Here is a 23,475-nt window from a genome sequence, read left to right on the forward strand (position 1 = left end):
CCAGGCAGGGTAGGCTATTCTGCCGCGACCAATTGGTTTCAGCCTTGCAATCACAAAGAAAGATAATAAGCATGATTGCTCTTTTTACTTTTTTAAGATCATTCCAAACACTAACCTGTGCATAGTCAGAATGTTGCCGCCGAATGATTTTTGGCTACGATTCTCACTGGTCGAGAAATGCGGCGCAGACCTCCTGGGCAGGGAATGGAGTGGAATGACAGAACTACTAACAATTAGCGAACTTACTAGTCAAGCAACCAGTGCATCAGCTTTTCTAACCCTTGTTCTCACAGTTTTTAGGCATGTTAGGTAGGTAGCTCTCTGTCGCGTAATTCTTCTCAAGCGATACCTTACAAAGCCTGTCAATAGACTATGGAAATGAGAGTCCTGCTTATCTATCACGAATGAACTTCAGAGTTTGGCACGAACTAACACTAAGATTTTTTTATGTTTTTTCGCCTATCAAAACAATTGCCTTTGCCCAGATTTTGTATTGCTCATAGTGTTCAGCATCATCATTTCCGAAGGCAAGGACAGGTGGCTGGATTATGGCAATAATGGGCTGTCCATCTAGTCGCGTATCTTCCTCATCATCGAGATGATGCATTGCATGAGCACTCATTAGCTCGTCTCCATTACGGAAACGGCTATCTTGGTGGAGTTTGGGACATTCTAGAAATGATCGTTGTGTCCATACTGACAATGACAGCTGTGCTGCAAAGATGTATATGTCTGCCAATCCTTTCTTCGCCAATTGTTCACCTCCGCCTGGTCTACCAAGTAAGCATCCTACTGAACCAGAAAGGAATTGCTCCGAGCGTAGATCGCCCATTCGTGACAGATTCACCTCCAATCTTCCGACGAAAGTGATGTCTGATTTGGAAACCCTATATGGAGTCTGTAGAACCCGGAGCATCTGTGCCCGCCAGATGTGCGCTTCAGTTGCGTCGACTATCTTATGTCAGCCTTGTCAAAATGTTTATGATTTTCGGAATTGCTTACTCTCCTTCATAGCCTGGTAAAGACCGGTGAGTTGTGATGCAGCTGGGAAACTGGCGCCCTCAAGCACTTCCAACGTGAGGAAGGGATTCTCAAATATGCCGCCAAAGATGTCTTTTGAGAGAAGTGCATGGGTAAAAATATAAGGTACTCTTCTAGCCACAGATGGAGTCATCATTTGGATGATATCGTCCCAACTGCCTGGAACACAATAGCCAGACAAGCTTTTGATGATATCTCGCTTTTGGTCGATCTTCAAATGATCCAAATCCTTGCCGTTAGAAATTTGTAGAGCGTTCGTTTTGGCCCATTTCTTGATTTTTTCTTGAAGTCTCAGGAAATTGTCGCGAACTTTTCCGTCTTCCGGTGCTGACCACCCTCCTTTACCCATGGAGCGAAACGCGCGTTCTTGAATGTCGTCAAGTACACCTTGTAAAGAAGCATTGGAAATTTTGAGCCTTTTTGATTCCTCGTGTGTGGCCTTCAAGTGCTGTGACAATTCTTGATTCTCTAGTTGGTGATTTTCAAGCTGTGTGCGAAAATCCCGAAGTAAATCTTGCTCCCTCTTTTGGGCCTGGCCCAGCTTGAATTGTAATTCTGATTGTTCGATGGTCAATTGCTTCATACAAGCTTGCAAGTGCTCAATCTTTGCTTCTTGCTCTTTTTCTATAGGCCCATGCAGACGTTTTTCTTCTATTCTCTGTTGGTCTTTGCTGATTTGAATAGAGGTTCTCTCCGGTACTTCTTCTCGATCGTGAGTAGCGGTTTGCTTAGAGATCTCATCAGAAGGCCGGCTGCTAGTAGTAATACTTCTTGTCGTCGTTGAAAGAGCACCACGCTTTCTACTTGAGCTGTTCATTTGGCTTGCGATGTCCCCGTCTGCTTCGGCTATGGATGAATTTGGGACTTCCGATAAGTCTCTCCTTATTTCCCCCGCTGCATGATGTTTTGTTCTTTTCTGCTGTTCCTTTTATCGAGGGTTAGCTGAAGAATATGAAAATCACAGCAACCAATGCCTTTAGCCGAAGGTATTGCATACGTACCTTATCCTGACGGTGTATTGATCTTCTGCTATCCTCGACATCATCTTCTCTCATCTTGTCTGAGTCCTGCAATTTGGCCACAGTTTTGATTATGTCATTGAGAAATCCAAGCATTTGGGGCAACAACTTTGTTCACCTGTAGAATAATTAATAGTGCTGAAACACAATTCGAGGGGAGAAACCACGTACAAGGCGAGGGGTCCTGCCTGCACTTATGCTATTTACAAATGAGGAGCTGATAGCGGGGGCTGAAAATATGCATATGCAATCTAGTAGCCAAACTTGTAGCGTTGGAAAGTCCCCTGTACGCATGAATAGCGCCAGCGCTAAGATACACACCATATCAATAAATTCAGAACACTGCCTCACTTCCAACCACTTTACATATCGGGACCATCTTGCATAGCTTATAAATAGCTCCTACAGTTACTATGGCGTTTCAGATGTATCCCCTTCTAGCAGTTAGCTTCGACAAGGCTTGATTTCCTATGTTTCATCTGCTATCTTCGTCTGTCTCTATCTCTGGCGCTTATACACTTGCAGTGCCGTTACTGCCGTATGAATCTACATATAACATCCCAAGCTTGAACATGCTCCCAGATTCTGCTCTGATCTCTGTAAGTAATTTCCAAGATTGTAACTCGTGCAAATATGTCTACTTTTGGAGGCTTTGGCGGTATTAATACCAAATCCAACTCTCTCTCTCCAGTTTCGAGGGATAAGATCATCGTGGCGGTTGATTATGGAACAACATTTACGGGTAGCAACTTTCTCCTTTTTCTTTCCTAGTCAAGCCTAAAATTGCTGATTCGAGTCCTCTGCTAGGAGCGGCTTACGTGAATTCCATCGATGACGTCGATCTATGTATTATCAACACATGGCCCGGAACAGGACGAGATACCGAGAATGTTCTCAAAACACCTTCCACTATCGCTTATCCAGAGGAGAATAAGAAGATTGGAACGCGGCGCTGGGGGTTTGGGGTTGAACCAGGACATAAATTCTACTCATGGACCAAATTGCTTCTTGACAAAAACGCTCCGTTGACAAAGTACGATGACCCAATTCTGGAGCAGGCAACCAAATCGGGCATTCTGCAACTACCCGCAAATAAAGATGCAGTGACTGTTGTCGCCGATTACCTTACCGGCATATACGACCACATTATGCTCACACTTGAGAAACAACTCACTGAGCCCGTCTTGAGGGTGTCCCCCATCGAGTTTTGGTTCACAATGCCAGCGATATGGTCCGACCAAGCGCAGGCTGCAACAAGAGAGGCCGCACAGAGAGCAGGTTTTGGCTCTAGGCCTGGGAGACCATTAGATGCGATTAACATGATCACGGAGCCAGAGGCGGCTGCCATTGCAGCTCTAACACGAAGCACAACTGACATAGTCGGTGTTCCGGTCAAGGTAGGAACTCACAATTTGATTATCTACTACAAGCCTGAGAACTAATCAGAGATTTTCAGGCTGGTGATGGAGTTCTGGTGTGCGATTGTGGAGGAGGGACTGTTGTACGTGATCTAGATTCCAAGATTAAGGCTAGTGCCAGGTCTAAACGTATAAGGATATCACAACATATCTAGTGACAGAAACCCAACCAACACTGGCCTTTGAAGAGCTTTGCACAGGAATCGGTAGGTCTCTCTTGTAGCACAGCACATGATGAATCTGCAATTAAGTCACAGTCTAGGTGGAAAATGTGGATCGACTGCACTTGACAGAAACTTTTACAAGCTCATGTCTGAACGCTTCGGCCCTGCCTTTGATAAGCTACCAATGAAGAGAAAGGGCCCTGGAAGTACCTTTATGAGTTGCTTTGAACGCATAAAGAGGAATTTTGGTCATAATAGTGAAGACACTACGCATGATATCGAGTTCCCTATGAGGTCTTTGGAGGTGGATCCTCAATACTACGATGATGACGATCAGGCGGTTATTATATCCGAGTATGTGGAAATGTATTTTCAATATTATGACCGGAAAGTCTTCAATGATGCCAGTACTAATATATAGTTCTAGCGAAGATCTTCGCGATATATTCGATCCAGTCGTGAATCAGATCATAGACTTGATCAAAACACAGATCAAAGATGCAAACAAGGAGATGGAGCATGGCACAATAAATGTATATACCTAACCTTGGAAGGTATCACAATAACTTGAGTCTTTCTATGCTAACAATATTTTCAATAGAGAATCATTCTCGTTGGTGGTTTCGGAGATTCAGAATATCTGCGAAAAGCAATCAAAAAAACGTTTGGCTCTAACGAGAAAATGGCCATCACGGTACCAAGCAACCCGTTAGTTTACAGTCCTCCGCCTTCGACATATAAGAGCTCACTAACAGTTTACCTCAGGCAGGGTGCTATTGTTCAAGGAGCTGCACTTCGTGGTTTGCACGGCATCCGGGCTACAGCAAGAAGATGTCGCCGACATTACGGGTTTGACTGGGATTTAAAATTTCGAGAAGGTATTGATGATGAAAAGCATTCGTATTGGGATCGATACCGGGGCCAGAAAACTGTCGCAGGAATAATGAAATGGATGATCAAAAAGGTATAATAGGTTCTGGTCTAACAGAAACGTGCTCTAACCTGTTCTATATTAGGGAGAGAAATACAATGAAGATTACTCCATGACTGTGAATATTTGCTCGAGTCACTGGCCTTCATATTCGCTTAACAGATACACAAATCTGTACGCCTCGGATCTGATGGAGGCTCCAGAACGAATTGAGAATCCTGGTAAGTTGTGATCTCAAGCTATTGATGCTCCTTCATGTCGGAGACTTACAAATCCTAGGCGTCAAGTATATTGGCAGAATAAAAAGTGACTTTACTGGAGTCGACCTCAATCAATTTGACAGCAAGTTCATTGATGGAGAAATGGTATATGAACTAAGTTATTCCGTGAAAGTGGTTATCGGGGCTCAAGAGGGAATTCTGAAATTTGAGACTACTTCAAAAGGAAAAGTCATTGGGAAGAGCAGTATCACTTTTGCTAAAGCAAGCTATTATTAGCGGATTATTGCCACCAGTTGATATATGTATGTGCGTTTCATACAGTATTTGTGAAGTTGTTGTGCCCCTATGAGGCATTTGTACTTGTTTTACAAGCCTTTCTCTTCTAGTCGAGTTACTAAAACCTTGACAATCCGATATATTTAAACAATGTTCCTATAATGCACACCTTTGGATTAGCTCCCTTGGTGGACAAGTGAGTGTTGTAGGGGTTTCTCCATATCATATGGCTCATGCATGAATCACCTACATCACCTTTTGCCTATAATGAATTGCTCAAGCTAAATGCTCAATTCTACAAGCATTGCTTTTTATTTTACTACATGTAGGTTTCTGAAAAGCAGAGCCCTATCACTTCTAGGGTTAGAACTTCATGCTACATGTACGGGCAGCTCACTCGGCTTCATGGGAGATGGAGTTCAAAAAGATACATTCAAATCATGGATCATTTCAACTGATGATGTGTTCTATGTATAACAGAATGCTCAAGCTAAGCATACTCTTTATTGAAAGCCCGTCCAATTACCATCCTCCTAATCTCACTTGTCCCAGCCCCAATCTCATACAGCTTTGCATCTCTCAATAMCCTCCCCGCCGCAATCTCATTAATATACCCATTCCCACCCATAAGCTGAATAGCATCTAGCGTACATTCCGTCGCGCGTTCTGCCGCATACAAGATCGCGCCCGCACAATCCTGTGTTCTAATCAGTGTGCCGGATGGTGTAACACTAGACTCATCGATTGATTTAGCAGTTGCGTAGGTGTAGGCCCGCGAAGCAGCGAGTTTGGTGTACATATCTGCTAATTTGCCTTGAATCAATTGGTTGTGCGCAATAGGGGTGTTGAATTGCTTCCTGGTATGAGTGTACGGTAGCACGAGATCAAGGGCTGATTGCATAATTCCAAGCGGACCAGCGCTCAGAACGAGACGCTCCAGATCCAATCCCTCCATGAGTACTTTAACTCCGCGATTGAGTTCACCGAGAAGGTTCTCTTTGGGGATGAAGACGTCCTCAAAGACGAGTTCGCCGGTATTCGAGCCACGCATGCCGAGTTTGTCGAGTTTGCGCGCGCAAGAGAAGCCCTTGAATTCCTTTTCAACGATGAATGCGGAGATACCCTTGGAAGCTTTTTCGGGTTCTGTTTTGGCGTAGACGACGATGAAATCTGCATCAGGGCCCTATACAGCAAGTCAACGTTAGTCAAGTTTCCTTCGGTATATTCTGGTCGAGGAAGAGACAAACGTTTGTGATCCACATCTTCGTCCCGTTGAGTAGCCATCCCCCATCCACAGCTTTAGCAGTAGTCTTCATGCTAACAACATCTGATCCGGCCGAATGTTCGGACATCGCTAGAGCGCCGATTTTTTCACCAGAAATAAGACCGGGGAGGTATTTTGCCTTTTGTGCGGCATTGGCATTTAATGAAAGTTGATTGACACATAATTGTGAGTGCGCGGCGTAGGATAGACCGATACTTCCTGTAATAAATCAATTCAGTATAAATAACGAATTAGGGTCGTTTTACGTACCTGAAGCTCTGCTAATTTCCTCGAGGACTGTGCAATGCGCTTGATAGCCCATAGCTAGACCGCCATATTCCTCATCTGCCGTTACACCGAGGAAGCTATTAGATCTCAGTGTTAGTTTTTTACATACTCAATTCTTCCAAGTCAGGTTAGAAACTACCCAGCTTCTCCAAGTTTCTTCCACATCTCAGCTGGGAATTCATTCTGTTGATCCGTTCGCGCAGCAACCTCTTCGGGTATCTCTCGACCTGTCACAGGATCAGTATGGTATTTCAAAGTATAAATTGCAATACTCACGCGCAAAATCTTGTACACTTTCCCGCAACTGCACCAAGTCATCATCTGTCGGCGGGACAAAGCCCTTTGGATGCTTCGTAGAATGATGTCGGGTCCATGCGGGGCTATGCAATGGACGAGCTCCGCATGCAACGACTGATTTGGATGGGCGTAGGAGTAGACGAGAGAGCTGCTTTGAAGACATTTTGGTGTACAAAAAATAATGTTATGAAAGTTGACGAGATGGATGAAGCGATTTGTTTTTACAAGGTGATGATGATGGATGTTGTTACATTGAGTGTTGGAAGCGGCCGAGCGGTTGGACGCGGCAATCATCGCTCAGCGTCGCTCTCCGCCGGATCTCTGTAGCCAAACCGCCTGCTTTATGATGATCTTGACACACCTTTCATTGATTTTACTACTTTACCTGAACTTGTCAACAGCGTGCACCTCACCACATCTACAATATTGCAAAGAAAAACCTCTTATTCAAATTTCTCGATCAGGTCTTGACATCACGGGCAGTCGAGCAGTGGTCCCCGCAATGCTCAGTTCCCGCCCTGTTCTCCGCCAGATTGCGGAGAAAGAGTTCATCCCCAGACTTCGACCAGGGCGATGTCTCTGCACGATTGCAGGACAGAGAAGAGTAACACCATCCAGAAAACATGTGTTTAACAAAACCGCCGTCGTGCGCAGCTCGTCAAGACCAGTCTCGAATTATACTTTCCCACACCATGCAAACGCCATCTCCGTCCTGCCTACTGCCGTCGATCCCGAGTCAACCGACTTTAAAGAAAATGCGGCACAAATGAACGAACTGCTGGAGCATATGACGCAGTTACATGACAAAATAGCACAAGGTGGCTCCGAAAAGGCGCGAGAAAAGCATATATCTCGAGGGAAGATGCTACCCCGAGACCGAGTTACGTCTCTAATTGACCCTGGAACATCCTTCTTGGAGCTATCACCCCTCGCGGGTCACGAAGTATATCCCGGCGAAGATGTCCCAGGTGGAGGTATAATCACAGGCATTGGCACAGTCGAAGGCGTTACATGCATGATCGTCGCTAATGACAGCACCGTCAAGGGTGGAACATATTACCCCATTACAGTTAAGAAGCATCTCCGCGCACAAGCAGTCGCACAAGAAAACAAACTTCCCTGTATCTACCTTGTTGATTCCGGTGGTGCCAATTTMCCCCATCAAGCCGATGTCTTTCCCGATAAAGACCATTTTGGCCGCATCTTCTTCAATCAAGCACGCATGAGCTCGTTAGGCATACCGCAAATTGCAGTGGTAATGGGACCTTGTACTGCTGGAGGCGCCTACGTCCCTGCTATGAGCGACGAGACCATCATCGTCGAGAACCAAGGAACGATCTTCCTCGCGGGTCCTCCATTAGTCAAAGCAGCAACTGGCGAAGTCGTCTCCGCCGAAGATCTAGGCGGCGGCCATCTACACAGCACCATCTCAGGCGTAACAGACTACCTCGCCGTCGACGATGCGCACGCCCTCATCCTCGCGCGCCGCTCAATCAGCAACCTCAACTACCCTAAAACCAGCATCCCTCTTACGGGGCTATCAAAGGATACAGACATCAAAGAACCCCTCTACAACCCTGAAGAATTAAACGGTATCGTCGGCACAAACCTCCGCCGACAAATCCCCGTGCACGAAGTCATTGCACGTATCGTCGACGGCAGCGAATTCGCCGAATTCAAGCGCGACTACGGCAGTACGCTCGTCACAGGCTTTGCGCGCATATACGGAACGCAAGTCGGTATCGTAGCCAACAATGGAATTTTATTCTCCGAGTCATCCCTCAAGGGAGCTCATTTCATTGAGCTATGTGCCCAACGTCGCATCCCACTTGTCTTTCTTCAAAACATTTCGGGCTTTATGGTTGGCGCCGATGCGGAGAAGGGCGGAATCGCGAAGAATGGCGCAAAGCTTGTGACGGCTGTTGCATGTGCTGATGTACCCAAGTTCACGGTTGTGTTTGGCTCGAGTGCCGGTGCTGGGAATTACGGCATGTGGTACGTCTTTCATCCCCCTTAGGCATTCTCTTCCAATATAGAACTAATGAGATGTAGTGGCCGCGCCTACTCCCCCAGACTAATGTTCATGTGGCCCAACTCCAAAATCGGCGTCATGGGCTCCGAACAACTCTCATCAGTCATGGAAGCCGTCGGCCGCACGGCGGACCCTGAACTCAAGTCACGAATCGACCAGGAATCAACAGCGATATTCTCCTCTGCGCGCTTATGGGACGATGGCGTTATACCGCCCGCGCACACGAGACGATATCTTGGGATGGGACTGATGGCTGCTGTGGGCGGAAGGAATAAGGTTGATGAGACCGAGACGAAGTTTGGTGTTTTCAGAATGTAACCCTTCGCCCTACATTTTCTGTAATGTTTCCTCTGTACTTGAATAAAGTGAATGAAGAATAAAGGAAATTGAATTGGTCTGTTCAATCAAGAGACCAGTAATGTCTATAATCATACCTATACAAAAGAATATATAATTTTCCTTTCCTCCGCTTTTCCGTCCCTTTCCTTCAGCTTTGCTTTTCCCTGTGTAGAACGTATCCAGTACTTTTCTCTTCCCGTCTGCTTGTATGTATGTATGTAGTATAAGTATATATATAGGAACAAATGTTTTTGCTTTTGTTATTGGTTGGTGGTATCGGTCAAGGTGTAGGAGTTCCAGCTCGTTCTCATGATGGTAATAGGGATGTGTATGGGTAGTAGATATGTGTGTATGTTGTGTCATGGAGGCAAGATTCGTTCGTCGAAAAGTATAGTGTCGTGTTGAGTCGTTGATCATGATGAGATTGAGTTGTAGGAGAAAGGAAATGAGAAGACTGCTAAATAATCACACACTGCCCCCGTCGTCGCGACCTGCGCTCTCCTCTCTTCCTCGGCCCATTACTAGCGGCCATTTCGCGTTTCCTCGATTGCAACTCCAATGACCTCAACTGCGAAGCCTGCAAATCCTTTCGAATAATCTGCCGACACAAATCAATAAACACCTCGTTCACATTTGCGCGACGACGGGCCGAAGTCTCGTAATAAGGCGCATTCCCCCACGATTGTGACAATGCAAAAGCGCGTGCTCGTGATACGGCGCGGTCCTCTTCGAGATCGGATTTATTGCCGACTATAACGATAGGGACTTTGTCGTCGTCTTTGATGCGAATGATTTGTTCGCGAATTTCGGAGAGTTCGTGCAGAGAGGACATGCTGGTGATGGAGAAGACGAGGAGGAAGCCTTGTCCTTGTTTCATGTATAGTTCCCTTCGCTCGTTAGCACGTTCGACTCGATAATAAACTCGTGTAATTTACCTCATTGCAGCTGTAATATTGTTAGCTGGATCGTTTCAATCTTCAGGTGGATAACTTACTGAACTGTTCTGTCCCAGCAGTATCAAGACTATTTCCGTCAGTATCGTCCATAGTGTCCAGCACAATGTCAAACGTACATTTCTAAAATACATTGTCGGCCCTGAAAATGTACGATTAGCCATGCGCTTGTACTTTGGCCTGACATTACTTACATCGACTTCTATTTGTTTCCGATACGAATCCTCAATCGTGGGGTCATAACTCTCAATCCAAACATTTTGTACAAATTGAGCTGTTAAACATCAGTATAAGTTTGGTGCGAGGGTGAGGAAGACGTGTACCTGTAAGACAACTCTTCCCAACACCACCTGTGACGGTTAGACGAGTACCCTTTCCTGTTTGCTAAGACAGACGTACCAGCTCCCAAAACAACAATATGATACTCCCGTCTGCTCACGTTAGTCAGATCATACGACCAGTCTCGCATCGCAGTTAGAGCTCCTTACCGAGGCTGCATTTGAGATAAACCGCACAATCGGAGAACAGAGCGTAAGACAAAAAAAGTCGTCTATTCTGGACGGCACGGCACAATTCGATCGTCTTCGTACTTCAGACAAATAGATTCGATCGTTCCAGGCTGTCGGTAGCCGTTATCAATAACACGAGCGGACAAGGATATCAATCGAAATGGTAAATAGCGTTTTCCCCAGGACTTCAAGTCGAAGGAATTCTGTCGGAAGAAAGAAATCGATTGTACGGTAGGGAATAGTAGGAAGCAACGGTCCTGTGAAATGGTCGAGCCTTCGGAGGTTTTTTCTCGTCGGCCGGAGCTGGTAGGAGCTACTCAAGCAGCGATTGACAAACGTGTAACAATCGGTCACGGGAAAAATAGAATCAATCGCAACGGCAAATGCCAAAATATTACAATTGACGCGTTGGTAATATATGAATTGCTCGCGCTGAGTCAGAAGCTGAGAGAGTGTGGTAAAGGACAGGTGAGGCCGGTGACGTCGATTGCGGTCGATTCAGGGACAAAAAAGAGACGAACAGCCGCAGAGTCGGAGAAGGCGGTGTCAAGGAACAATAATCCCCGAGTAATTTTCTTTCTTTTCTTTTCGGGTTGCTGATGACGAACTCTGAGAGCAGGCGCAGTCGCTGTAGTCTGACTAAGGTTTGACAGTTTAAAAGAATATGTGTACGGCGGTGAGCGAGAGACTTTTTTTTCACTGTTTGGTTGCGATCTATGCTCAGAGGGGGAACCCGGGACAGAGGCTGCTTTCAATCAACTTAAACAAGGTGTAATTAATTGAGAAAATTAATGGCCAAACTCAAAATGGATGGGGGAAGCAGAAATTTGCAACTAAGATGACGCTTTTAATCAAATTTGTATCAAACATTGACGTTATTTTCTTTTTCTGCCGGTATTTGGGTAGTCACGGATAATATTTTTCCTCGCAATCCGCGTCTGGGTTAAATATCAGGTTGCACTGAAAGGAGTGTTCAAACAGAAGTGAAGAGATATCGAATGGTAGAGTTACAACAAGGCCAACGAACGGATAGATCGATTACAAACAATTGAGACATTGATGCAGACGTTCTTGAAAGGCCGCGCAAAAGCAATATATCATGGCGTTATACATCGAACCAAACAGACTGACAGGGGCAGACCATATCGCAGTGAAGCCAGTCGGGTCCTTGGGAGCCAAGCTTCCCGTTATGAAGCTAGAACTTAGTCTTCGACGAAGACTGATGCTCTTACCTGAGATGGCTAGGCTGTGCCAGAGGAATGGATTTCATCCTCCGATGTCCCCCATCTCGCACGGTCCAGACCAACGTCTACATTGAATGAATCGTGAATTGCCGACTGTAACCAACACGACAGCCAGACATCTACAGTCGGATTCGCAAACCCTTGTGTTCCGGCTGTCGACAAAGCAATGCTCCTGCGTGGGTAAACCAATGGCAACGTGGTGGCTGCTAGCACGATGTGTGATCAATCATTCTTCAGATGGATTGTGATAGCTTCTACAGGAAGCTAGAGGGAAAGGGGCAGTTGGTTCTTCAAGTGGTCCAAACCGTCCAATACCGACACCGGCGGGATTTATGTGGGTGCGATTGGCGGAGGGCTAAAGATGGTAGGACAGAAACGACGAAGCGCGATAAGAATGACAGCTAGTCAACTGACTCGCCGTGAAGTATCTTCGATGTGAATAGATTGAGAGGATGATATGATTTGATATCTGACATGAGATGGAAGGAGAGGAGAATAAAGATGGTGAGGACAGTAGAGACGCTAATCTTCGTGTAGCTTAGCGTACGCCTGCTTACTAAACAGCCTTTGAATTGTTCGGTTTCAAGCTGAGAAGTCTCGGCCATCATGTTCACTATTCGCAAATCGCCCCTAACTTAACATGCACCGGGCAGGATACGCACTCAACGATGCTACAGACCTTGGCATCACACAGTTACTAGCGGCCAGTTGCACCACCATCAGCCCGATCATATCAGGCATCCCACGATATACAAGGCTTCCAATAGCTGATTACACGTCTTGCATTGAACTAGCTGTTCACCCTCATTATAAATGGAGCCGATATTGCATATTGATGCTGAAGATGGTCCAGGATTGAGGTCATGTTTTCAAGAAAAAAGCAGTTCTAGGTGTTGGGGTGTGATCAGTCGAAGTAGGCTGGGTTGACCAGTCCCAACCGTCGACAAGTCAAATGTCTCAGCGCTCAAATTATTGTCAGCAATTGACTTGGCCCATGACTGAATTAGAATTGAATTCTTCAAGCGCTGCAAAGTAAAGACTGTAGTGAGTGCCGAGTCTGCGACAAGTTAACAGAAATGACGAAATGCCGCCGCGTAAATGTAAGAACTCCACCGCATCCACCCCGAACTCCGCGCTCGCATCAACATACACAACAGTCACAACTCAACAACACATCCCAACAACCTCCCAGTCACTTTAACTACACACAATTGCAAAATGTTTGCCGCCCGCCGCTTCACAGCTGCCGTGCCTCGCACCCTCGGCACCCAGTCTGCCCTCTTCCACGCGACTCGCCCAGCCTTTGTCAAAGTCGGCGATGCCATTCCCAATGTCGACCTGGTCGAAGACTCGCCCGGCAACAAGGTCAACATCGCCAAAGAATTGACCGGCAAGGGTGTGATTGTCGGTGTTCCAGCTGCTTTTAGTGCGATCTCTTTTCCAATTGCCATGCGCAATGGAGCTTCCAACTGACAACGCAATTGAATAGGCCCCGCTTGCTCTAGCACACACGTCCCCGGCTACATCAACCATCCCGCCCTCAAAAACGCTGGAAAGGTCTTTGTCGTTTCCGTCAATGACCCTTTTGTCATGAAGGCATGGGGCGCAACTCTTGATCCTACTGGCAAGAGTGGTGTACGTCTACGAACCCTTAAACAGAATATCACTCTTCCCCTACTGACATACAAAAGGTTCGCTTCTTGGCAGATCCCGCTAGTACCTTCACCGATGCCTTGGAGCTCGGATTTGACAGTGCTGCCATCTTCGGAAACCAGCGAAGCAAGCGTTACGCCTTGGTGGTTGAGGACGGCAAGGTCAAGGAAGCTCACGTTGAGCCGGATAACACGGGCGTTGACGGTTTGTCTCCCAACTCTCGAGTAGGTCTATGTGCTTAGCTGACGAATTGATAGTCTCCGCTGCCGAAAAGGTTCTTGCTTAAACAGCCTGTACAAGCCATCTGATCCAATTTGCAGAACAATGAACCTTGTTACCTACTTATTGAGAGGTGTATGAATACCGAAAGCGAAGATAAAATTTATATATCAATGTCATGCCAAGAATAAAGTACATGTAACCACACAAACAGGCCGGCTGTTTACCACCCATGTATCAATTATCTGATGTGCCAGGGTTTTCCAATTCAAGCACGCTCATCCTGCAACTTCTGCCATTGCTCTGGGGTATAACACTTTGGCGTCCACGCATGGATAGCGGCAATTTCATCCTTGAGGACCGAGTTGACTAGTCGGTGGCGCGCAAGCATATTTTTTTTATCGAAATGGGGAGATACGATGATTGCCTGGAAGGCTTGACCGCAGCCACCTGAATATCGCAGATAAAGTTAGCTTCTAAATAAGTCCCGTAGATGTTGCGTGGAAGTCATACCGGACATGTCCTCAATCTCGACAAATTCCGCATCCAATTGATTCGATAGCTTCTCCTTCAATCCATCAGCTGTAACGCCGGATGTGCTCGCTGAATCGGCCATGGCTGGATTTGCGACTGCGAAGGATCTGTAAGATAGACTCGAGAAGGGCGATACAGTTCTTGATACTGGCGTAATTGGACTGCTGACAAACGAAGGCCGGGCGGTTGAACGGACGAGGAGGGAGCGATATCCTCTGCTCAGGATCGCGCGGCGGACGAACATGAATGTCTGTATCAATGATTTGCAGGTGGTGTTGGGTGGAAAGTCAAGAAAAGTGGTGATGATGGATTAATAATTCGTGGACGAGAGATTGAATTTCTTTTCCGCCGATGACGCCGGAGTTGGTCTTGCCGCAGCTAACCCCACACTTTAGTTTTAACTCCTCATAGCTACCTACGTCTTCTTGCCTTTTTTCCCATTTAGCTATTGCTTGTCTCTCATTTTTTACGATTCATTGATGCAGAACTCCATACGCACAATTCTCTTCAACTCCGTCCGACCTCGCTGGTACTCGACAATGGCCCAAACAACAGCAATCTCGCCTTTCTCACAGGCTGTTGTCAACGCCATGCGGAAGCTGTATGTTTTCTACAAACACCCCTTTGGGATCAATTCTAACTCATCGAAGCTACCCAGAATCTTTGGCAGATAAAAGCTTCGACAATACTGGCCGTAAGATTCCGGCACTCTTTCATAATGAGCTTTACTGACGAGCTACAACAGTACTCCTCGAATCACCCTACAACCCCAACTCCCAACTCAAAAACACAGTCCTCCTCACAACCGATCTCACCAAAGCCGTCGCCGACGAAGCCATTGCTCGCCGAGACTCGATAATTGTTACCTATCGTGAGTGCCTACCTCCTACCAACTGAGCCTATACTCATACCAGGCAGACCCCATAATCTTCCGCGGCCTCAAATCCCTCACCCTCCAAGACCCGCAACAAAAATCACTTCTACGCCTCGCCCAAGAAGGTATCAGCGTGTACTCTCCGCATACAGCTGTTGACGCCGTCCCAGGCGGTATGGCGGATTGGCTTTGCGATATCGTCAGCGGTAAATTCGTCAATTCCTCCTCCGCAACTACCACCGCTGGTACAAAAAAGTCTGGGAAAGAGGTGTATTCGGATGTTATATACCCCCAACCAACGGGCAACGCAACAACTCCATCCGTCGACGCACATACCCGTGAACCAGTCCACCCCTCTCCAGCCCCGGTGCCGACTGGCTTCGAAGGCGCGGGCGCTGGCCGGACTTTGACATTCGCAACACCTCAATCTCTGGCAACAATAATCGAGCGTATAGGGGCTGCAACAGGTTTACCCGGGTCAGTATCAGTCGCCATCCCTCAGGGTCAATCTATATCATCCATAACCATACGCACGGTAGGCGTATGTCCCGGTTCAGGGGGTGGCGTGCTCATGAAGGGCGACCAACTACCAGATTTACTCTTTACTGGAGAATTGAGTCATCATGAAGCTCTAGCGGCGATTGAGCGGGGCTCGGCGGTCGTGGCGCTGTTCCATTCGAATAGCGAGCGCGGCTACTTGTGGGATGTCATGAGACAGAAACTAGAGGATGGGATTGTGCAGGAGTTGGGGGCGGCTGCTGCTACTGAACAGAAAGGAGGGTTGGTGGCGGTTAGCAAAGCGGATCGTGATCCGTTTGGGGTCGTTGTGCGAAAGTAGATGTATTCTCTATATACATATATATACGTGGAAATTCTATATGGCAGAAATCAACTCAAAAGAACACGGATCTCGCCTACGGTCCTGGGGAACAATGCCCGGAGACTGTACTTCCCTTCACTCTCATCACCTCCAAGATGCTGCCCGCCCCTGACAGAAACAGAGACGATATCACTCTCCATCTCAATCCTGGACATATCAATCTTCGTGCCTCTAGCCTCATCAGCACCGATAATCATGCCCTCCACAAACTCAAAATCGCGACAGAATTCTTCAATGGCCTCTTCCGTCACGCTCTTGACAAGTGCCGAGCTGCGGATCTGTTTAAGATTGTCGGTTGCGTCCATTAGTGCTGATGGCAAAAAGTCGTCGAGTTGTTGGCTTATCATTGACAAAGTTGGGGGTTGGAAGGCTGGTAGGTCGGCAATTTCGGCGAGGTTAAGGTTGGGGTTGTGTGCGTTGGAGGATTCGGCTTGGTTTTTGTTTGTGGACGTTGATGATGGGGAAAAGGATTCTAGTGCGGTCAGGAGTTGTTGGAGGCCGGATGTTTCGAGGAGGTATTGACGTTGTATGTCTAGCAATTCGATGCGAAGATTTGACAGAACAGTAGAAATCGGTGCAAGATGTGTGGCGCAGGCGAATATGAATGGCGATATAGTGCTTCGAACAGCAAGCAGGATGTTGGCCTTGTAGATTGTTGACGCTTTATGATCGTCTACTTCTTGTGCGGAGTTCTTTGCGATATCAAGGAATGGATCCAACGCAACTCGTAGCACAGGGGTGAATCCATTCTCTTCGGCATCTTCTACATCGCTTGCTGCGCCAACAGAGGCGTTGTATTCTTTCATCAATGATGTTAAAACTTCCAATTGATCGACGAGAAATTGAGGAGGCGACAAGTCATCCGGTGGAGACGATGAGTGGGCGTCCGCAGAATGCATGTGTAGTTGGTCTTTCATCAATCCCTCGAAATGCTTGAACGTGAATTCGACAAGACCAGCGATCACTTCTACAAGGCTTGATTCCGGACCAACCAACTTTGAGAATGTGAGTTTATAGAACGCCAGCAGATTGACGACTCGGTAGGTGGTCACGGCATCATCATGACCTTGAATCACCAGCTCAACTCTCTGTCGCAAGGATCGCGACACGCCAGTTAGATCACGATTGACCAGATCATTCAGCGCCTTCTGTCCATCGAACACAGGCGCTTCCTCCCCTTCTCCGTCAACGCGAGACCAGGGCTCACTGCTAATACCAGCCTGAAATCCGCGCGCAAGCTCCTCTCCTTCATAAACAAACAGTGCTTCAAGGGCTTCTCTTTCCGATACAGCAGCAGAATGCACCCAAGCCAACATATCGCCCACATATCGCAAAGGATCATGGGCCGAGAATTCAATCGGCTTGACGTTTCGTTCCCCAACGGCTCCAGAAGCCGCATCAGTCAGTGCGTAATGGAAGGCATCGGACAAGATATATTCCCGAGCTTCGGCGAAAAAGTCCAGACAACTATGGAACAGACTCGGCCGTTCTGCGAGCACTCTCAGCGCCAGCCTGATCGAGACGTTGATTTGAGGATCTTCCAGACTCAATGACTTGAATTCCTTTTGAATCCATTTGTACAATTTCTGATAGGCCATGTTGAGTTGTTTCGAGCTTTGTTCCATGATTTCAAGGCCGAGTCTTTGGTTCTCACCGCCGAGTAGGACCTGGCAGTCATTGTGTACCTGCTTGACGCGGGACAAGACCGCGAAGAAGTGGTTGTCGACTGGTTCTTCGTATAGCGTTAGAGCATTGATGTCTTCCTCTGGGACGATGAAGTGTGCCGTGAATGCGTCTAGCAGGCGTTGTTTTGTCTCTGCCTCTTTTTTCTGTTCTAGTAAGGATGACGCTTCGTCTAGCACGGGGGCGGTATCTTGCTTCGCGAGTGTAATATGTTTTCGCATTTCCGCACACGTTTGCTGGAGATTCGATATTACCGTACCGATACGATTCAGTTGCTACCAACATGAGTCAGTATCTCAACGATGCCAACAGAGTAGAAGGAGGACTGTACCTCTGCCACCTTCCCAAAATCCGCCACAATCTCTCCATTACAGTCCAAAACTTCCTTTTGAATATCCAACCTAAGCTGCCGCCTTCTCTCTGCCGTATTTTTTATTCCCCTCTTGTCGAGCGTCTCCAATGCATCGCGAATGTCCGAGTCGGCGTACGATGCGGAAAGTACACTTGTCAATCTGTTGGAAAGCGCAGTGGAGCGGGGAGCGACATTCGCGCCGCCGGGGGGAGATATTGCATTTGATGCATCGGCGAAGTGATTTGAATTAGCGAAATAACTGGTCATTGTGGATATGCCAGCCATTGGCGGGGRTGAGKGTTATGGTGTGAGATTTGATGTTTGTGCGGAGAAGGAGAAACAATGTCCCCGCAGTTGACAGTTTTCCGTACCGTACTATGGAGTAGTAGTACGACCGTATTGATCAACACCTGTCACCACGCTATCTGGGAAAGCACCGCAAACTGCCCGAGAAACCTTTTATTTAAGGGAATCTTCTGTTCGATAAGGCAATGCTTTTTTGCGACATATCTTAAGTAGCACGTGATATCAGAGGTGTGACTCACGTGACGTGTAATTTGTTGATTTTGGAGCTCTCCAAACAATTGACTGGATTTCTACTTAATTACGATGGACTCTTTGATATCTCCCACTAAAGCTCGGCAAGCAGCTATCCAAGCCAAAGATTGGGCTTACGTCAACTCATGGCTCAATCGCAAATACGCCCCTCATCCAGTGCCTGCCTTTGAGCGCAACGAGGATACCCTCAGGACACTCCTCGCGATTGCTGCTGCCAACGACGCAGCAGATGAAGAGTCATCGCTACTTCACCGGGCGCGCGAAGAGGTAGTCCGCGCTTTGAAAGAGCGCGAGAAGGTCGAGGATGCTCGAAAACGGGATATACTGGAAGAAATAGAGGCGCGACTTGATTCTCAAGGCGAAGAAAGCTTGAACGATTTGGCGGAAACTGTGGTGTTGTTAGGAGATGACTCGACAGATATTACGGAGTTAGCACATGCTTTTATTGAGCTTACGCGAGACGAGTTTGAGCTTGCGAATCAGGCCCAGCTTGTGCAGGAATTGCAACGATACCTAGACAAAGAGATAGTTCTGGTGCAGGAAGAGATTGAAACGCTCAAATCGCATGCTGCGTATAAAACGCCGTCTGATTTGACTACGCAGACAGTCGAGTGGACTCGCAGCGCAAAACTGCTCGGTGCCAAAATTGCTGAGTATCGAGATAAAATCACTTCGTTGCAAAGAAATATCGGCATTGACGGACCAACAATTGAAACTGTATCAGAGGAGGAACGCAATGTGGTGCAGCTGAAAGAGATGGTAAAGCAACTCGAGAGTAAGATCAAAGGTTATCGAGATTTACCACCTCACTTGGAAGATGCGAAGAACGAGTACAAGCGCTTGGAGAAACAGCTCGGTCGACTGACACAAGAACGAGATGCATTGTTCGACCATGCTCTTGCACAAAAATAAAAGCTTACTACTACGATGAAAGTAGAGATTTTTCTTCAAAATGATATTTGGTATTGAATTGCTAGCTATCACATTTGGTATCGTTTATAATACACCATAACGAACCGAAAAGGCATCACATCGAATCGTGAAAGTCGTGAAATTAAAGCTCCTCCCGCAGTATGCCGGTTGGACTGGCTGTGATGGAAGATGAGGTATGAATCATCTAGTTGTTCAAGCCAAGGGTGTCCTTGATCTTGTCACCACTGTCGTGAATAGTTAGTCATTGGTCATAACCCCCCGATTTTGATGATGCTTACATAGAGTTGGAGGCACCGCCGTGGGCAGTGTTGTCGTGGCTGCGCTGGGTCTTGTCGAAAGCTTCCTGGGTGCCAGACTTGCTGTCATCGGGCTGAACACCGCGGGCAAGGCGGTCGGTGGTATCGGTGACGGTCTCCTTGACCTTCTGCTGGGTGGACTTGGAGGAGTCAGGAGTCAATTCCTCCTTGGCCTCTGTGTTGTTGTTGTTAGTGACTGATCCTTGCGACCAAGACTGATAAGAGTCAAAAGGACATACTGGTGGAGAAATCCTTGCGACCGGCGTCAGACATGTTGGCTGATTGATTGTTTGAGTTTAAAAAACTTAAAAGATTTGAAGTGTTGAAAAGATGAGGAAGTTTGTTGTTGTGATGTGATGATGGAAGAATGAGGAAAGGGATTGACAGGAGAAGATGCCTCCTTATATAGCCCAATCTGTCACCCCTCCTCCCCAACAAGATTGTCCCGCTCTCTCTTTCATGTGCTAGTGACGTATGTCGCACATGAAGCATCTCTCATCGTCATGCACTGCTGCAACAACTGACATCTCGAATCCAGTGGCCAATCAGCGTCGCTGCTGTCTTTGCCTGCCTAGGCTGGAACCGGCTTTCTGTCTCATTTGGCCCGATTCGGCCTAGTGTAACCCCCCGGAGACGGTCGAATTCTTGGAAAGCGAACCCCCCTGGTTTGTATACATGACGTAGCAATGACAAGATCGGGTTCGTTTGTGCTGCAAGTCACGAGATCAGATCAATTGTGGCTTGAAAACGTCATCCGCAGTCGTTGACGCCAGGATCTGAGATATGACATAATGGTGAGGCAAACCTTAAACAAAATGTGGCTTGGCTGTGGGGTCGTATAATCACGTGATCAGGTGCACGGAATATCGATCGACCGACCCGTGCCTCGGCAGATCTAGTTTGACATGTTTGCACCAAAGTCACGTGTCGATAGCCAGGTCGGTCTTGGCGCCCTGCTTCGCCACCCATCGGGCAGAGTGCGACGAGTGACTCAACAACAATTATCTATAGACTAGACGTCCTCTAGACTTGCAAACTGAAGTTTTTATTATGATGCTATTCAGCAACTCGCAGTCATTGCACATATTGTGACACACATTTCTCGCATTATCGCATACAGCTCTCATCGCATCCAGCGACATGAGCCTCCGCAGCTATCATAGCTCACACACCTAACACTTACTTAACGTACTTGCGCTACATAACGCACGCCATATCTCGAATACATATTACTACAACGCACCGTCACGTCCATGCAATCGACGTATGAATCCTCAACCTGGGACTTCACCGCGGTGATTGATCTCTTGCATGCCCCAACCAGACCTGCTTCATTAAACGGATCTTCGGTACCCACGCCCTCTGTTATACCAGATGTCTCGCAGCACAACCCCGGAGAGCAAGGACTCGGTGATTTTACTGCACTATGGGATTTCTTGCATCCGTCTTCTGTAACCGCTGAGTCTCCTAGCAAAGATGCTCCGATCACGCCGTCTAGGAAACAATCAAGGGATAAGAGCCGTCTTTCCCCGTCTAGGCCAATATCGATTCTGAAACGAACTACCAAGACTATCACTCAAAATAACACCAATTCATCTGGCGGTATATCGGATTCTACAGCCGAGTCTGACGGCGACCTCAGCGTGTTCGACTCCGCTGTGCCGTCGCAGCCAGCCTTGTCATTTGTCCCATCTCAGGTCTCTCGCACCGATAAAGCCCAATTGCTTACGCCACCCTCCTCTTGCGAAGAGGACAGTGCATTGTCAGCCTATACACCGAAAGCTAAAAAGCCCACTAAAGTCACTTCTCGCTATAAATCTGCGGTAGAACGCAAAGCCGGGCTTGTGTCCAAGCTCAGCAAACAATTTCTGGACTTCACTATCAAACCGTCGGCTGTCTCTGAGACTTCGAAGCTATCTGTTCACGTTTTTGTTGATGCATCGAATATATCCATTGGTCTCCATGATAGTTACAAAATACAACATGGCATCCCTGTCACCACGCACATAAAACGACTACCACTATCATTCCACAATTTTTCTCTTATCCTTGAACGCGGTCGGCCTGTAGCCAAAAGAGTGCTGGCAGGATCAGACCGTTTCGCAGCTATTAACGAAGCCGAAAAACTAGGCTATGAGGTTAACATCCTCAGCCGTGTTCACAAAGCAAAAGAATACACCCCTCGACAGCTCAAGTTTCGCAATGCCCTCGGCCCGGGAGGAAGCTCTGAAATGGGCTCTTCTCCTTCTGAGCGATGGGTTGAACAGTGTGTGGACGAAATTCTACACCTGAAAATGCTGGAAAGTCTGATTGATACAGACGAACCAGCAACCATCGTCCTTGCCACTGGAGACGCGGCGGAAGCTGAGTATTCAGGCGGCTTTTTGAGAATGGTCGAACGGGCATTGCAGAAAGGTTGGAGTGTCGAGGTGGTTAGTTTTGCTATGAATACTAGCTTTGCTTATAAGCGGAAGGAATTCCGTGCGAAGTGGGGTGATCGATTTCGAATGATCAATCTGGAGGATTATGTTGAGGAGATGCTTGATATGTAGCTAGTCGATACTAAAACACGAGCGACAAGATTCGTGATTTATACGTATACTCATAAATTTATTGCATATTTAATTTGACCACACAACCTACATATATTAGAACGGACATTCCCATCCGTACAAATCCCTCATGTGGTCTTGATTCTTTGAGTCTTTCTGCGTGTTGGATGCTCAGCCAGCCACTTCATCTGTTTCCGATTGGGTACAAAGCTACGATGTTCAGCTAGCCCCGTCCAGAAGAGTAGAATGATCTGTTTCCATTGGTGTATGGTAGTAAAAGGTATCAGATACCACGAACTCTGTCACGATAGACAGCAAATATCTGGCGGTAAGCCATGGAAAGAAACCTATAAATCCACGCTCGATCCCAGTGCGCCCATGGAAGAAGTTTTCAGGATCTAATCGCATCCATCTCATACCACACTTCCTCCTATAGATAGGCCCAATTAAGAAATTCGATCAGCCATAATGCCTTTTGCCGAGTATGTCAATTATTCTTCTTGATAGCCACCAGGTATGTAGATGTTCTAACCTGCAGACCATAGAGGAACCTCAGTCACAGTTCCCACTGAAAACGGAGGACAGATCGGAACCGTCAGGGGCTTTGAGGTAAGAATTGCAAGGAATCATTTGGATCAAGACATAGTTACTGACCTAGAGATTAATCAGAACGGAAAATATCGCGTTGAGGTTGATAACAAAATCGTTGAAGCCGACGAGAATGACGTGCAGGAGTTTGTGATTCAGATGATGAATAAGAGGAGGATAGTGATGCCTAATGTTGGCAAGTAGCCACTAAGTACAATCATCCATGTACAAATCAATCTTCTAGCGATCAACTAAAATATCGAGCACTTGGTTACATAGAAGTAAGAATAAGGCTGTAAATCTACAGCCCTGGTTTTGACTCATAACCCTGAGTGGAGATCTCCGCACCCCGCAGTT

At 47.0% G+C, this 23,475-nt stretch overlaps 12 protein-coding genes across 12 annotated transcripts; 6 read left to right on the forward strand and 6 right to left on the reverse strand.

Annotated features, from left to right (window-relative positions):
• Window positions 1-445: 445 nt before the first annotated feature.
• On the reverse strand, window positions 446-1,858 carry BHQ10_004876 (uncharacterized protein; the record flags this gene model as incomplete). Its single annotated transcript, XM_040877289.1, has 2 exons — window positions 446-951; window positions 1,003-1,858. The coding sequence occupies 2 exons, from the start codon at window positions 1,856-1,858 to the stop codon at window positions 446-448; spliced, it is 1,362 nt and encodes a 453-aa protein (XP_040733380.1).
• Window positions 1,859-2,632: 774 nt separating this feature from the next.
• Window positions 2,633-5,070, forward strand: BHQ10_004877 (uncharacterized protein; the record flags this gene model as incomplete). Its single annotated transcript, XM_040877290.1, has 10 exons — window positions 2,633-2,663; window positions 2,868-3,457; window positions 3,517-3,561; window positions 3,615-3,684; window positions 3,741-3,996; window positions 4,070-4,175; window positions 4,244-4,350; window positions 4,408-4,606; window positions 4,659-4,794; window positions 4,853-5,070. The coding sequence occupies 10 exons, from the start codon at window positions 2,633-2,635 to the stop codon at window positions 5,068-5,070; spliced, it is 1,758 nt and encodes a 585-aa protein (XP_040733381.1).
• Window positions 5,071-5,560: 490 nt separating this feature from the next.
• BHQ10_004878 (uncharacterized protein) lies at window positions 5,561-7,082 on the reverse strand (the record flags this gene model as incomplete). Its single annotated transcript, XM_040877291.1, has 5 exons — window positions 5,561-6,253; window positions 6,318-6,553; window positions 6,605-6,699; window positions 6,762-6,849; window positions 6,899-7,082. 5 exons carry the CDS (start codon window positions 7,080-7,082, stop codon window positions 5,561-5,563), a joined length of 1,296 nt encoding a protein of 431 aa, XP_040733382.1.
• A 339-nt stretch (window positions 7,083-7,421) lies between these two features.
• On the forward strand, window positions 7,422-9,269 carry BHQ10_004879 (uncharacterized protein; the record flags this gene model as incomplete). Its single annotated transcript, XM_040877292.1, has 2 exons — window positions 7,422-8,914; window positions 8,972-9,269. The coding sequence occupies 2 exons, from the start codon at window positions 7,422-7,424 to the stop codon at window positions 9,267-9,269; spliced, it is 1,791 nt and encodes a 596-aa protein (XP_040733383.1).
• A 478-nt stretch (window positions 9,270-9,747) lies between these two features.
• BHQ10_004880 (uncharacterized protein) lies at window positions 9,748-10,742 on the reverse strand (the record flags this gene model as incomplete). The annotated part of the gene is made up of 8 exons (XM_040877294.1): window positions 9,748-10,177; window positions 10,226-10,235; window positions 10,285-10,313; window positions 10,363-10,385; window positions 10,438-10,517; window positions 10,567-10,593; window positions 10,643-10,674; window positions 10,732-10,742. The coding sequence occupies 8 exons, from the start codon at window positions 10,740-10,742 to the stop codon at window positions 9,748-9,750; spliced, it is 642 nt and encodes a 213-aa protein (XP_040733384.1).
• A 2,472-nt stretch (window positions 10,743-13,214) lies between these two features.
• Window positions 13,215-13,935, forward strand: BHQ10_004881 (uncharacterized protein; the record flags this gene model as incomplete). Its single annotated transcript, XM_040877295.1, has 4 exons — window positions 13,215-13,422; window positions 13,486-13,631; window positions 13,688-13,853; window positions 13,907-13,935. The coding sequence occupies 4 exons, from the start codon at window positions 13,215-13,217 to the stop codon at window positions 13,933-13,935; spliced, it is 549 nt and encodes a 182-aa protein (XP_040733385.1).
• Window positions 13,936-14,136: 201 nt separating this feature from the next.
• BHQ10_004882 (uncharacterized protein) lies at window positions 14,137-14,484 on the reverse strand (the record flags this gene model as incomplete). The annotated part of the gene is made up of 2 exons (XM_040877296.1): window positions 14,137-14,318; window positions 14,382-14,484. 2 exons carry the CDS (start codon window positions 14,482-14,484, stop codon window positions 14,137-14,139), a joined length of 285 nt encoding a protein of 94 aa, XP_040733386.1.
• A 457-nt stretch (window positions 14,485-14,941) lies between these two features.
• On the forward strand, window positions 14,942-16,114 carry BHQ10_004883 (uncharacterized protein; the record flags this gene model as incomplete). The annotated part of the gene is made up of 4 exons (XM_040877297.1): window positions 14,942-15,003; window positions 15,053-15,096; window positions 15,148-15,273; window positions 15,321-16,114. The coding sequence occupies 4 exons, from the start codon at window positions 14,942-14,944 to the stop codon at window positions 16,112-16,114; spliced, it is 1,026 nt and encodes a 341-aa protein (XP_040733387.1).
• Window positions 16,115-16,164: 50 nt separating this feature from the next.
• On the reverse strand, window positions 16,165-18,458 carry BHQ10_004884 (uncharacterized protein; the record flags this gene model as incomplete). Its single annotated transcript, XM_040877298.1, has 2 exons — window positions 16,165-18,114; window positions 18,171-18,458. The coding sequence occupies 2 exons, from the start codon at window positions 18,456-18,458 to the stop codon at window positions 16,165-16,167; spliced, it is 2,238 nt and encodes a 745-aa protein (XP_040733388.1).
• Window positions 18,459-18,800: 342 nt separating this feature from the next.
• On the forward strand, window positions 18,801-19,661 carry BHQ10_004885 (uncharacterized protein; the record flags this gene model as incomplete). Its single annotated transcript, XM_040877299.1, has 1 exon — window positions 18,801-19,661. One exon carries the CDS (start codon window positions 18,801-18,803, stop codon window positions 19,659-19,661), a length of 861 nt encoding a protein of 286 aa, XP_040733389.1.
• A 205-nt stretch (window positions 19,662-19,866) lies between these two features.
• On the reverse strand, window positions 19,867-20,251 carry BHQ10_004886 (uncharacterized protein; the record flags this gene model as incomplete). Its single annotated transcript, XM_040877300.1, has 3 exons — window positions 19,867-19,906; window positions 19,961-20,153; window positions 20,218-20,251. The coding sequence occupies 3 exons, from the start codon at window positions 20,249-20,251 to the stop codon at window positions 19,867-19,869; spliced, it is 267 nt and encodes an 88-aa protein (XP_040733390.1).
• A 980-nt stretch (window positions 20,252-21,231) lies between these two features.
• On the forward strand, window positions 21,232-22,530 carry BHQ10_004887 (uncharacterized protein; the record flags this gene model as incomplete). Its single annotated transcript, XM_040877301.1, has 1 exon — window positions 21,232-22,530. The coding sequence occupies one exon, from the start codon at window positions 21,232-21,234 to the stop codon at window positions 22,528-22,530; it is 1,299 nt and encodes a 432-aa protein (XP_040733391.1).
• Window positions 22,531-23,475: the final 945 nt, after the last annotated feature.

Source organism: Talaromyces amestolkiae (assembly GCF_001896365.1).
Source record: "Talaromyces amestolkiae strain CIB chromosome Unknown scaffold8.1, whole genome shotgun sequence".
NCBI classification, from domain to species: Eukaryota; Fungi; Ascomycota; class Eurotiomycetes; order Eurotiales; family Trichocomaceae; genus Talaromyces; species Talaromyces amestolkiae.